The sequence below is a fragment of the Trachemys scripta genome, chromosome 7, assembly GCF_013100865.1.
Source record: "Trachemys scripta elegans isolate TJP31775 chromosome 7, CAS_Tse_1.0, whole genome shotgun sequence".
NCBI lineage: Eukaryota > Metazoa > Chordata > Testudines > Emydidae > Trachemys > Trachemys scripta.
Genome location: NC_048304.1, coordinates 32063647 through 32075905, shown reverse-complemented (window position 1 = coordinate 32075905; position 12259 = coordinate 32063647). Strand labels below are relative to the sequence as shown.

The window sequence follows — 12259 nt, the reverse complement described above, 5'->3', positions numbered from 1 at the left end:
AGGAACCGGGTGGGGGCTTACGCCTGCAAGGGGCAAGAATTGCCACAATTAAACAGAGATTTGGGCCCTGCCCAATGAATGAGTTTGACTCCCCTTAGCTGGACACCAGGGCGCAAGTCCAAGCCATGGAGCATCCAATCTGTCCCCTGGGAAAGTTCCACACCTTATAGCCACGCTGGTGTTGGCCCAGCTTCCACGCCTGGCCCCAAGTCTCCCTCAGCCCCGTGGCTGCTACACTGCAGAGCTCCCTCTGCTATTCACTCCAGGACGGGTACTTCCGGCTCAGGACGTACCTGTGTGTACCAGCTCTGATTGGTCAGCGCCATGTGATGTCGCATGGTGGCCCCTTCGAGCCTCAAGGTGACCAGGAACTCCTGGATTCGGGTTGCAAAAGGGGAGATTGGGGAAGCAAAGTTAAAAATCAGGGAGACGCCCCCCAGATGGGGAAAGGCTCTGTAAGGGGCAGGATGGGGGGAATCCATTTATGAACACCCTTAGGACATCTCCCCCCTAACCCACCAGACCAGCAGGCTTCTAGCACCCCCACATGCCAATCCACCCCAGCTGGGCCCCCCCATCCAGACCCATGGCCGTTCATGCCACAGGGGGCAGTGCACAGGGAGACAGGACCGTCCCAGCGGCTCTCCGAGGTGTGGAAGGAACAGAGGAAATCCTACAGGGAAATAGCCTCTAGGAACAGACAAGTCAGATGAAAGCTGGCGCTGAGATGTTTTAAGTTAAACAATACATGCAGCATCCCAGGGAGAAGTTGCTTTGGCTCTTAGCCTGTTTGGAGAAGGGGGAGCAGAGGGAGCCCGCCCAGCTGATTCCCCTCCTCCATAGCCCCGAGAGTGGAGACAAGATACCTTGATGTTTTTCTTCAAGTCCAGGTTGATGCGGATGGCAGCCGAGAGCATCTTGAGGGGCCTGTCCTTCCTGCCACCCGCCAGCCCGCTCAGCACCCCCTCCTCCGAGGAGTAGATTGTGGGGTGCAGCCTGTCAGGGGGGGTGAAGCTGGGGATTTCCAAACGACTGGCCAGGAAGTAGTCCTCTACCACAGCTGAGGGGACAGAGAGAGTTTGGCCCGCTGGCTGGCCAGCCATCCTTCCCACCAACCCTCTCCCAGTGCCCTGTGGGACAGAGCGCTAGCCTGGGACTCAGGAGAGCTAGCCTATGTTCCCAGCTCTGCCACTGGCCTGCTGGGTGACGCCAGGTAGAGTCACTGCCCCTCTCTCCCTAAGTAAAATGGGGGGTAATGATCCTGACCTCCTTCATAACCCACTCCGACAGCTACTGATATGACCTCGGTATTAACTCTTGCAGCTGCATCCCCACCCTCTCCAGCATTGCTCTGTCTCTTTAAGACCCACCTCCACCCTAGATGTCCCCCCACCCCACTCTGAGCGTCCGCTGGGTGCAAGAGCCTCATCCTTTGCAATCCCCACTGCAGGGAACTGCCTCCTGGCCTTAGTCCAGCTGCCTCTTTGACCCATTGGCTGCTCCCACTGGAGGTCACCACGAGGTTGGGCACAGAGGGCAGCGCAGGCCTTACCTGCTGCCCTTTGGACTGGATGGGCCAAGTGAAACCCCAGCTCCACAGCACTTCATGAGATCCCTACAGTGCCCCCCCGGAGGGCTCTGAAGAAGGCAAATGGGTCCCAGTGTGCCAGAGAGCAGGGCTGCGACTTGGCAGCCCTGGGATCTATTCTGTAACCTTGGGCCCCTGCCACTACATGGGGATAGGTATGAATCCATGGCTCAGTGGGAGAGTCCTGGCTCCCAGCCCCCACTGCATCAGCTCATCAGACACAGGACCAGAACCCCCACTCTAACTGACGAGACCCCCCTCAGGACAGAACCCATGAGTCCTGACTCCCAGCTCCCCCCCACCCTCCCGCCCCGCAGTTTGAACCATACCTTTATGATAAAGGGTGACTCTCTCAGACTCTATACAGAGGTAGCCAAGCTCCTCCTGGCCCTTGTACTGGGACACGCTGAAGATGGTGCAGTTGTCCACATCCAGCACGATCTCTCCATGGGAGTCATCCAGCTTCTTCCCCGCCTCACCCTGGGGGCAGAGGGGAAGGAGGACAAGGGTCAGACGCCCCAGTGCAGACCATTGTCCTTCCATCCCAAAGGGTCAAATGGCAACAGTCACCCAGCACCGAGGAGCAGCAGCATCTGGGGTTGGATGTGAGGCTATTTATATAGAGATCCCTCACCTGGGCTCAGATGCAGCCAACTCTGAGGAGGGGTGCAAGGCTTATTTAAACAGCACACAGCAGCATGGTACAGTAGGGAAGGACCCAGTACCTAACTGGAATTCCAGAGGGAGTTGAAGGGTGACAGGTGGGCATTTGGAGAGGCAGAGGAGAATGACCCAGGTTTGAATTTGTCCTGGACACTAGAAGGAGTAGCTCAGTTCTAGGGAAAAGCAGTAGCCCCCATCCTGGTCCCTGCAGCACAGCGCCACCTAGTGCCACACTGGGACCCCCACTGGCTCAGAGGGAAGGGCTCCGCTCCCCTGCTCCCTGCAGCACCCAGAGATCTCCCATCCAAACAGTGCCCAGGCCAGGCCCTGTCTAGCTGGGGCTCAGAGGAGATGGCCTGGCAGTGGGTCCCTAGGGGTTGCCCTCACCTTGGCCTCGCACAGAGCCGTCACCCTGCCCTTCAGGATAGAGACCACGGCTGAGAAACGGCTCTGCTGGCGTAGGCTCAGCTGCTCTCCCTTCCTCCGCTGAGCCACCGCCTCGTCCACTGAATAGAAGTGAGAGTCCTCATCCTCAGAGTCCGAGTCTGACGGGGACAGGGAAGAGGAGGGTTAGTGGCAGCTCTCGCTGCATGGGGAAACTGAGGCACAGAGGGGCAGGTCTTGCCAAAGGTCACGTCAGGGCTGGGTATAGAACCCAGGAGTCCCGACTCCCAGCCCCCTGCTCTAACCACTAGACCTCTGCTACCTTCACAGAGCTGGGGACTGGACCCACAAGCCCCTTTCCTTATCCTGCATCCATCACAAAGCAAGCAACCGTGATGCTATTCCCCACCTAGAATCCTTCACTCCCCATTTCCATTAAGGCTTCACAGGTCAGTGCGGGTGATAGGAACCTCTCTTTAGGTTTGGGGGAGGGGCTTGGCTCCTTACCCAGTTTAAAGGCAGACTTGCACATCTTGAAGTTGTCCTGCCAATACTTGGGAGGGGGCGGGTGGCTGGAGAAGAAGGTCCCGGGTGCAGCGCCCCCCGCAGGCCCGGAGGAGCAAAGGAATGGGCTGGTTGGCTCCCACATCAGCAAGTCATTATTTATCCTGGGGAAGGAAAGGAAAGATGCTTCACACCCACAACTGCCTTTGTCTCCCCTAGCCCAGGAGCCCCTCAAAGCACCCCCAATCCTTCCCCAGGCCCAGCGGTGTTTGTTATAGACCTGGCCTGCCTGGTTCTGAGCCTGGTACTGACACAGAAGGAGACGGCCCCTGCCTTAGAGAGCTCACCACCGAATATTCTCACAGGGTGTCTCTAGGGTGCTGCAGGGAACAAGATGGGCCACTCAATAGGCGCCATCTCCCATTTTGCAGGTGGGGAGACAGGCACAGAAAGCAATTTGCTCAAGATCACCTGGCAAGTTGGCAGCAGAGGTGGGGATGGAACCCAAGAGCCCTGACTGCCAGCCCTGCCCTGCACCAACCATTAGAAACCAAGCCCATTGCAAAGCTGGGACCAGAACCCAGGAGCCTTGGGCCACCTGGGATCCATCTGCTCAGACCTGGCCCGCCCCAGCCGACAGCTCTTCCAACCCCAAGCACAGGCAGGGCCTGGTCCACGTGAGCTGGGCACTGCCAGTGCCCCGCACTGCAGATGGAAGGTCAAGAGTCCAGGGGGCAGGCAGGGAGGATTCAGGGTCTGATCCCTAGAGGCTGCCTGGCCCTGTGGCTGCTCCTTGCCAGCCAGGATACACAGCTAGATGTCCCCTCCCATCCCTCCCCTGATACCTGTTATAGATGCTCTCGTAGATCTCCTTGCTAGGCAGGAAGATGTGGACACTTGGCAGGGTCACTTCTAGGACATATTGTGAAGCAGCCACTGTCTTGGCCTGGAAATCTGCCATCTCCTCAGGGTCTCCAGGGATCACCATCTTGGGGGGAGGCCAGCACAGGTGGGATTAAAGACTTAAAGGAACAGGCACCTGCTTTGGCCAACCAACTACTAAACAGGAGGGTTCTCAACATGGAGGCTGTGACCCCCATGTAAGGGGTCACGACCTCCCCCTGTCCTTTCCTTACTGGTTAATGGGAGGAGAGAGCCCAAGCTAGATGGAAAGGGGGTTGAGATATGGTTCCTGATATGGAAGGGGGTTGAGAACCCCAATTGGTTCCTCCCTCAGGATCATTCAGCCCATACCCTAGATCCTCCCTGCTGCATTCCTTGTATCCTGTTGGACTAACAAAGCCACCTGCCCCAAAGAGACCACTCACGCCTTTCCTGGCGGGATCAGACCCTCTGGCAGGCAGGGGGCATTCCATGCTCCCACCCTCAGCACTATCGCCTCCCCACTGAGCGCCAGGGAGGGCCACCCCCCTTACCTCCTCAGTTTCATACATGGTCCTTTTGGAAGAGAAGGGGGAGGGCTCGGGCCGCCGCAATTCACAGGGACTCTCCACCATTGACAGATCCATCTCCTCCTTGTCCATCGCCAAGTCCCAGTGGGACAGGCTGTGCTGGGGGGTCAGGGTCACCATGATCCTGCGCAGGGCCGGTGGGAGGGAAAGTCAGAGGGTACAGGGTGAACCATGTAGACCCCCACCCCATACGGGGCTACTTTCCCCCGTCTCAGATGCTGCAATGAAATGTTGCCCCCAACACATCTGAGCTCCCCACCCCCCGCCAACCCTGGGCACCACCACAGGGGGCGCTCCATGAAACCAGAGGATGTATGATCGGATGACAATCAGCCAAGATGTAGATGAGGGAAGGAGCTGGTGGGATGGGAGGGGCTCTGGCGGAGGGAGCTGCTCCTACCAGGGTGCACATGGGGTGGGGAGATCAGCCCCCCAAAGCAGACTCACTTTGGGAAGAGGTATTTCTTGCCCGGTCCTTTGGCTGCAGGGTCAAGGGCTTTGCTCACCCGGATGCAGGGTACAGAGAGCCTCTCACCGTCTTCATATAGACCTGCAAGGAGAGTGGCTTGACTCAGTGCCCAGACACACCCCCACCCCCTCCCAAACACTGCCCTTCTACCCTACACCTGGGAGGGCTTTGTAAGGGGGCTGGGGGAGAAGTAAAGATGCAGAACTCCTGGCTATCCCATCTCCAGCTGTGGGAGCAGAGTGGGGAGGGGCACAGGAATCAGGATTCCTGGGTTCTGTTCTGGGGTCTAATGGTTAAAGCAAATGGAGGTGGGAGTGGAAACCAAGACTCCTGGGTTCTATTCCTGGATCTGGCAGACTGGGAGGGCAGTCTACTGGTTAGAATAAAGAACGGTGTCAGGATGGCTCTGGTTAGAGCATTCAAGTTTTTGTAGGGTCTACAAAACCAAAAGGGATCCATTTAGAAACATCCCCTTCCTATTTTACAGCAGGAGACATGGGGCCTCATGTTCCCCCCAACTCAACCTGAACAGAGGGGGTCCCTGTGGGCCTTGTGCCTCGTCCCTGCAGCCTGGATTTGCCCTCCAGCCCCTTAGGGGAACAAGACACCCCCAGGAGGGTTGTTGGCAGCAGGGACCCAACCCTGGACCTATGGATCTTAGAGCCAGAGCAGCCACTGTCCAAGTCTACTAGCCCAGAGGCTACAGCAGCCTCCTAACCTCCATAGGGAACAGTGAGCACCACTCAGGTCAGCGACAGACTTCCCAGAAGGCCTTGCAGCTCAGCCCTTCCCATGCTCACCATGCAGGTCGCTTAAGGTCACCTCCAGCCGGGTGGGCTCCCCATGACCCCCTGGCCCTGCCCGCAGCTCCGTCTGGAACACCACATCAGTCAGCTCCAGTCGTAGGTTCTCTTTGCGCACAGCTTTCTCCATCCAGGGCTGACGCTCTGGCTCGGGCCGCAGGTCCGGCACTGGGAACTGCAAGCGCAGGGTGGCCTTGGGTGCTGCCAGCCGCACGGTTGTGTGCCTCTCGGGGGCATGGAGAGACTCTGCCTGGCACCCAGCCACAAGAGGGGGAGAGAGGAAAGGATTAACAGGAGCCTGGTCTCCCTCCAGGTCCCCCACCCATTGCAGGCATAAGCACCTCCTCCTCTGCAGCCATCTGGGAACGACACCCCCTCCTGGCAGATGTTCCATCCCCCACACTCACCACATGCATGTCTGCATGGAGGCCAGGGGCTTGATCTTGCATGGATGCCGATGCTGCCAGATGGAGGAGGGACCCAAGCCGGTCTAGGACCCCCAGGTCCACATCAGAGTGGAACTCTGCCAGCTCCGCCAACAGCTCCGAGCTTCGCTTAGCCCCAGCCTTCTTGAGATTGCTCTGCAGGGAGAGATAGAGCCATCGGAGCCCTGGGAACGCCTCCCCAGCCAGGGGAGATGCTGCTCTATGTGGGGGTGGGGATGGGGGTGGGGGTTCGTTCTACAGAGCACTGGAGTGAGGGGGAAGCTCAGGTGCTGGCCCCGGTCATCTGGGACTGTACAGACTGTTGTATTATTGTAGGGTCTCTTGCAATTGCCAATGTGTTATTCTAGGGTCACCCAGGGAGGCTGGGGCTTCCTTCTGTCTCTGCCTGCTTGGCTTCCTCTGCTGCTGATGCAGCCCCACCCAATCTGGCTGTGTAAGATTACGTGTCCCTGCAGGTCCCAGCGCGTGGAACTGAGACCTACTGGCACTTGGCCACATGTCAGGTCAAGCCGACTGACCACAGGACAGCTCCTGCCACAGTCAGGCCAGGCCAATGGAGTACCAACCTCAGGAGAGCTCTTGCCATCCACAGGCCAAGCCAACAGAGCACCAACCTCCTCTCCCCCCACCCATTCAGGCACATTGTTGAAGGGTGGGCATGTGGTTAAGGGACTGGATTGGACTCTGGACACTTTGGTACTATTCCATTGTGTGACCTTGGACCAGTCACTTCTCCACTTGCTGCCTCAGTTTCCCCATCTGTAAATGAGAATAACCCTTCCTTTGTCTAAACAGACTGAGCTCTTCGGGCAGGGACCATCTCACTGCGACTGTGCAGTGCCCAGCACAATGGGGCTTTCCCTCCTCCTCCACATCTCAGCTGGGGACTCCAAGTGTTACTGGAATGTAATTTAATAATAGCCAGGCAGAACCAACAAAGCTCTGACCTCATGAGAACTTCCACTCCCAGGCAGAGGGACAGGACCAATGCTCCCAGGAGTGCTCCCATCACAGCAAAACCGATAACCCAGGGCAGCCAGCATCCCCCCACCTCCCTGCTGTGAGGACCCAGTGCAATGCCATCAAGCGGCAGCCTGCGATGGCTCTGGTCCCTGTGAGTGGGGCAAAGGGGGAGAAAAATACGCCAGTTGCACTGAATCTCAAGACACCCTCCGGCCTCAGGCTGCTGCTCACTTTGGATGGCAGCTTCTCGGACTGCTTGTAGTGGATCTGGGCGCAGGGCCGGGCCGAGGAGTTATAGGTGAAGGCACTGGGGTTCTTGAAGGTCATTAGCTGTAGAGAGAAGGAGTGGGGTGAAGGCTTGTGCAGCAGGTCCAAACATGAGACGCTTGGTCAGTTTCCCAAGAACGGATTCAAGCTGCCCCACAACCCACCCACCCTTCTCTGGGGAGGGGTTTCATCCCATCAGGTGCTGGCACAGTGGCTGTCAGGGACAGAAGGCTCAGGTGGCCTGGTCCGCTCCTAAAAATGGACAGAGTCATCAGGTCTCGTCTCCTTTAGCCCACACACAGTCTGTTCTCCAAGCCAGTGCAGCATACCATGCAACAGGGATCTCGCTGTAACCACTAAGGGAATAAGTCTACGTAGACTGATGAATTCCATTTGCTGTTTGCGACTGGAACAGTCCATGTGGATTAGACCTTCCGGTCTGTGGCAGAAAACAGACCATGTCTGAGAAGCTGAAACAGGGCCATCAACTTTCAATAGACCGTTTCTGGCGAGGCAGTGCGCCCCCTGCTGGACACACCAGGCTACTGTGTTTGGACCCGTGGGCTTTAAGCTCCCCTTGGTCTGTGCAGGCTTCAGTCACCATCCCTGTCCTTGGCTTCTCTGGTGCACTTCCTGGGCACAGACTGTCAGACATCCCTCCATTGAAGTGGGACCTTGCAGCCCAGCTTCCCTAGGCCCACAATCTCCTTGTCCTCCCTCCCCCAATACACCCCAGCAGCTTACACCGGCCCTTTCCCAGAACTTCACTTGTGGGCAGGGCACTCTGGTTTATAGCTTAACCCTTTGGGACATGTGATAGTGGAAGGCAGCAGACAGACTTGCAGAACAATTTCTGCAACCATCACTGTTCAGACAGCACAAGAGATCTACGGATCCAGGTAGATCCAACGCCTACTCATCATTCCCTGCTTCCATTTCCTCACCAGTGGGGCATTCTTTGTCATGGATGTTTAACAACCCCTGTGCCCAGCAGTGCCAGAGCATGGAAAAGCCCAGCGTGAGAAGAGAGGCAGGAAGCGGTGTCAGAAATGGCTTTCCAAAGAGAAATGCTTTAGCCAAGGGACCAGGCCGTTGCAGAACCAGGAAGCGGAGCAGGAGGGCCCTGGCCTCCCTGAATGACACTGACCAGAACCCAAAAGACTCTTAGGAGTGGGCAGGGCTCGGAGGGAGGGATTGCGTTCAGGTGTTGTGTGTTCGTCCACAGATCCGAACTCTCTTGTGCTGTCCAAGAGCAGAGTGTGCACTGGGGGTGGAGAGGGGGGTTTAAGGAGTCCCTTTCCGAAGTCTGGGTCCCTTGCTCTAACTGCAACATGGTCCCAAAGGGTTGAACTATCTATAAACCGGAGAGCTCACGAAGGTAGAGCCCTGGGAGCAGCATGCATAAGCTACTGGGGAGATGTGGGACAAGCGTCAGCACTGGTTTGGGGGCCCACGGCACTGAGCAGCAGCACCCCACCTCTCAAGGAGAAGGGCCAGAAAGGGAGTCTGCACCTCCAGAACCTGTCAGCAAGGCCAGGACCGAGACAACAACTGGATGCTGCTCAGGCCCAGCGAGCTTGAAAACATGTGGGATCCAAAGGTTGGATCCATACACCAGCCTGGTGACTGGGTGTTCACTGGGGGTGACTCTGCCAGGGCTCTAACACTTCACCCCTGCCCTTTACCCTCTGGATTAGGATACCACTGGCTTAGCCCTGCCTGGGTATCAGCTGGCCCAGCTTCCCCCTGCCCACAACAATAATTCCCCTCCCTCCTTGGGGTTCACACCCTTCTGATCCTTGCCTTGCACGTGCTCTTCTGCTCCTCTCAGGCAGAGCCCATGGAGTACAGATAGCAGGAGCACTCCCCCACTCCCAGGCAAAACAGATCCTCCCCACCATAGCCAGCCCTGACCCTGGGCTCAGCACACCATGACTGCAGGCTGAGGTCTCATCCTCCTAGACACCTCCAAGCAACAGCCATGGTCAGGTCAGAAGTGAGGAGAGCTGGAAAGCCATGACCCCAATGCTCAGCCCTGGGCGTGGCTCTGCCATCCGCTCACCATCCATTACCTCGGTGTACTCCGGCTTCTGCTGCCTGCGCTCCGGGCTGGCGCTGGCCCATAGGCACTCCAGAATCTCCAGCATGCCGAAGCTCACCTCCGAACTGAGCACACGCAGGGAGCCAGCTGCTCTCTGTTGGCAGGTGACCTGTAGGGCTGCTCCAGTAAGCCTGGGGGTGGGAAGGCGGAGTCAGCCTACAGGGGGTGAAGGGGGGGGGTTGACAGCCCCAGTGCTGTGGCCCAGGCAGATGTTACAAGCTAAGCAGGCACAGGGACAGTGAGCACATGGATGGGAGACTTCAAGGATTGGGGGGGGGGGGGGGGGGCAACACTGTCCCCTCACAGTCAGTGCTTACCCCAGTGCCTCAGGAGCGATACTAGGGGGCACTGTGCTGCACAGAATGGAACGGGGGTGCTCTCCTTTTCCCAATCAGTGCTAGCCCCAATACCCCAGCATGGCACTAGGGGTGCCGTACCCTCCCCTCACAATCCATGCTGACCCCACCTCCCAATGCCCCAGTCCCCTGGAGATCATACATCTAAAACATCCTCTGGTACCTGCCTCCGCACCACGCCCCAGACTGGGGTAGGGAGCAGCCAGGGTGTATCGTGTGTCCCCCACGAGGGGCAGGGAGCTGCACCCAGCCTACCTGAGGTTACTGCAAGGACAGGCCTTCTCAAAGCACTGGCGCAGATGCCCAAAGTCCCGCCCACCGAAGGCTGAGTCTTTGAAGAAGGCCAACTCGGCAAAGAAATGCTGGGCCAGATGGGGAGGGGCAGGCGGGCCAGGGCACTGATGCGGGACCGTCAGGGTGAGGCCGCCCACCGTAACTCTGAGCAGCGTCTCCGGCCGCAGGCTCTCCAGGGAGGGCAGCTGGGGGGCCTTGCCTGCAACAGATCAGGCACCTCGGATCAGACAGTCCTGGCAGTGAGAGCGCCCCACCCCCCAGGCTAGTCCTAACACTCCTGGGCTAGTCTGGCTAGCAAAGGGACTACAACTGGCCATCCTCCCCATTGCAGGGCTCACACCAGGTTTCCCACGCTAGGTAAAGCTGGTGCATTACAACCAACCCCCAGAGGATTCTGGGAAACCTGCTAGGGCACTCTTCCCTCCAAGCAGGGGATGCCCCACAGCAGAAGGGGCTGCAGGTTGGGATTACCAGGCAATGGCAGAGTTGTGGTGGGGGGCAGGAGGGGCTGGTGGGAGCCCAGTGATGGGAATAGAACCCAGGAGCCCTGGGCCCCAGAACTTCACAGGGAGAAAGAGGGGTTAGGCCAATGGAGGTATGGTCTTCCAAAGGGGAAGGGTCAGGGTGGAGGGGGAAACTGAGGCCCTTCTTGCTTGTTGATCCCCCGCAGGGGTGAGGCACTAACCTAGCTGCCCCAGTCAAATTCCAGTTGGGGGTTATTGCCTTCTACCTCGCTCAAACTCACCTGGCTGTGGCAGCCCCCATGCCCCAACCTAGAGGCAGTTGCATCTCAGCGTCAGGTGAGGGATCCCTGTATAAACAGCGCCCACGCTCCACCCCAGAGGTGTGTACACTTACCCCTAGATGGCTGAGTCAGATTTCAGCCATGAGTGAAGGAAGCCTTCTACAGTCAGCGAGCTTCAGGGATGGACTCTAAGCCTGCAGCCCCCCAAGCAGGGAATAGAACCCAGAAGCAGTGACTCCCAGGCCTCCACCCGCTCTAACTCACTAGAGCCCCTTACCATCCCAGACCTGGGAGAGAACCCAGGAGTCCGGGCTGCCAGCCCCTGCTGCTCTACCCCGCCAAACCCCAACCCCACTGCCTTCCCAGCACTGGGTGGAACCCCACGCTCCCCACTGAAGCGCAGCACGAACCCAGCAGGACGGGCCCCACTCACCTGGCAGTTTGCTCAGGCCCTGCAGGCCCGGGAGCGTAGCAGCAAAGGGGGAGCGGCCGTAGCGCCTGGGGCTGCTCAGGATCAGCTGCAGAGAGAAGCGGAGGTTAGGGATGCGGAGCCAGACCAGGGGGGACAGACGAGGTTTGGTGGCAGCAAGGTGCTCCCGGGACGGAGCAGAGCAGGCACAGACAGCTTCAGAGGGCTCTGCCTGGTTCTAGACACGGGAAAGGGGGGGAGCCGAGGGGGGAACAGTGCCAGATGCTGCCAGCTATGCCCTCCCACTCTGCCCCCCAAAAGCGAGTTCTCACCCCCGGTGCGAAGGAAGGCGGCTGCAGGGGGCAGGCACTGTAGTCGCTGTGCACAGAAGAGTCGAGCTCGATATCAGAGAGATCACTGACTGAGCGCATGGAGGTCACGCTGCTCGTCATGGCAGCCATGGAGAAGAACATCTCTGGAAGGCAAAGGGGGAGAAGCAGGGTCATGGGAGGGAGGTGGAGCCCCAGCAGAGGAACAGGCAGCCTGTTGTACTGGGAGACCGTGCAGCATGTGGGCAGGCACACCAGAAAGTGCTGCCCTCATATAAGGGTTCACACAGTAAGGGGGCTGAGAGGCACCAGCAGAGCTGGGGCAAAAGGGGAGCAGGGCTGGGATAACACACAGACGGTGGGTTGGGACTGAGGGGCACCAGAAGAGCTCAGTGAGAGTCCCGGGCTGCACAACTACGTGCTCTGGTTTTGTAGTACACCAGTGTGTAATCTCCATCGCCCTGCA

General features: G+C 58.4%; 1 protein-coding gene across 3 annotated transcripts in view; it reads right to left on the bottom strand.

Moving 5' to 3' along the window:
• ATG2A (autophagy related 2A) overlaps positions 1-12259 on the bottom strand; it is a 38103-nt gene that overhangs the window by 13941 nt on the left and 11903 nt on the right. For all 3 annotated transcript variants that reach the window (XM_034776136.1, XM_034776137.1, XM_034776138.1), the window contains exons 9-23: positions 11797-11939; positions 11489-11573; positions 10272-10509; positions 9632-9791; positions 7524-7622; positions 6291-6464; positions 5881-6133; positions 5059-5161; positions 4576-4735; positions 3985-4127; positions 3143-3303; positions 2639-2796; positions 1918-2068; positions 867-1060; positions 294-374 (exon numbers count right to left, since the gene is read on the bottom strand). In XM_034776136.1, the coding sequence (XP_034632027.1) occupies positions 294-374; positions 867-1060; positions 1918-2068; positions 2639-2796; positions 3143-3303; positions 3985-4127; positions 4576-4735; positions 5059-5161; positions 5881-6133; positions 6291-6464; positions 7524-7622; positions 9632-9791; positions 10272-10509; positions 11489-11573; positions 11797-11939 (2303 nt within the window). The remainder of the gene's footprint in view (positions 1-293; positions 375-866; positions 1061-1917; positions 2069-2638; positions 2797-3142; positions 3304-3984; positions 4128-4575; positions 4736-5058; positions 5162-5880; positions 6134-6290; positions 6465-7523; positions 7623-9631; positions 9792-10271; positions 10510-11488; positions 11574-11796; positions 11940-12259) is intronic.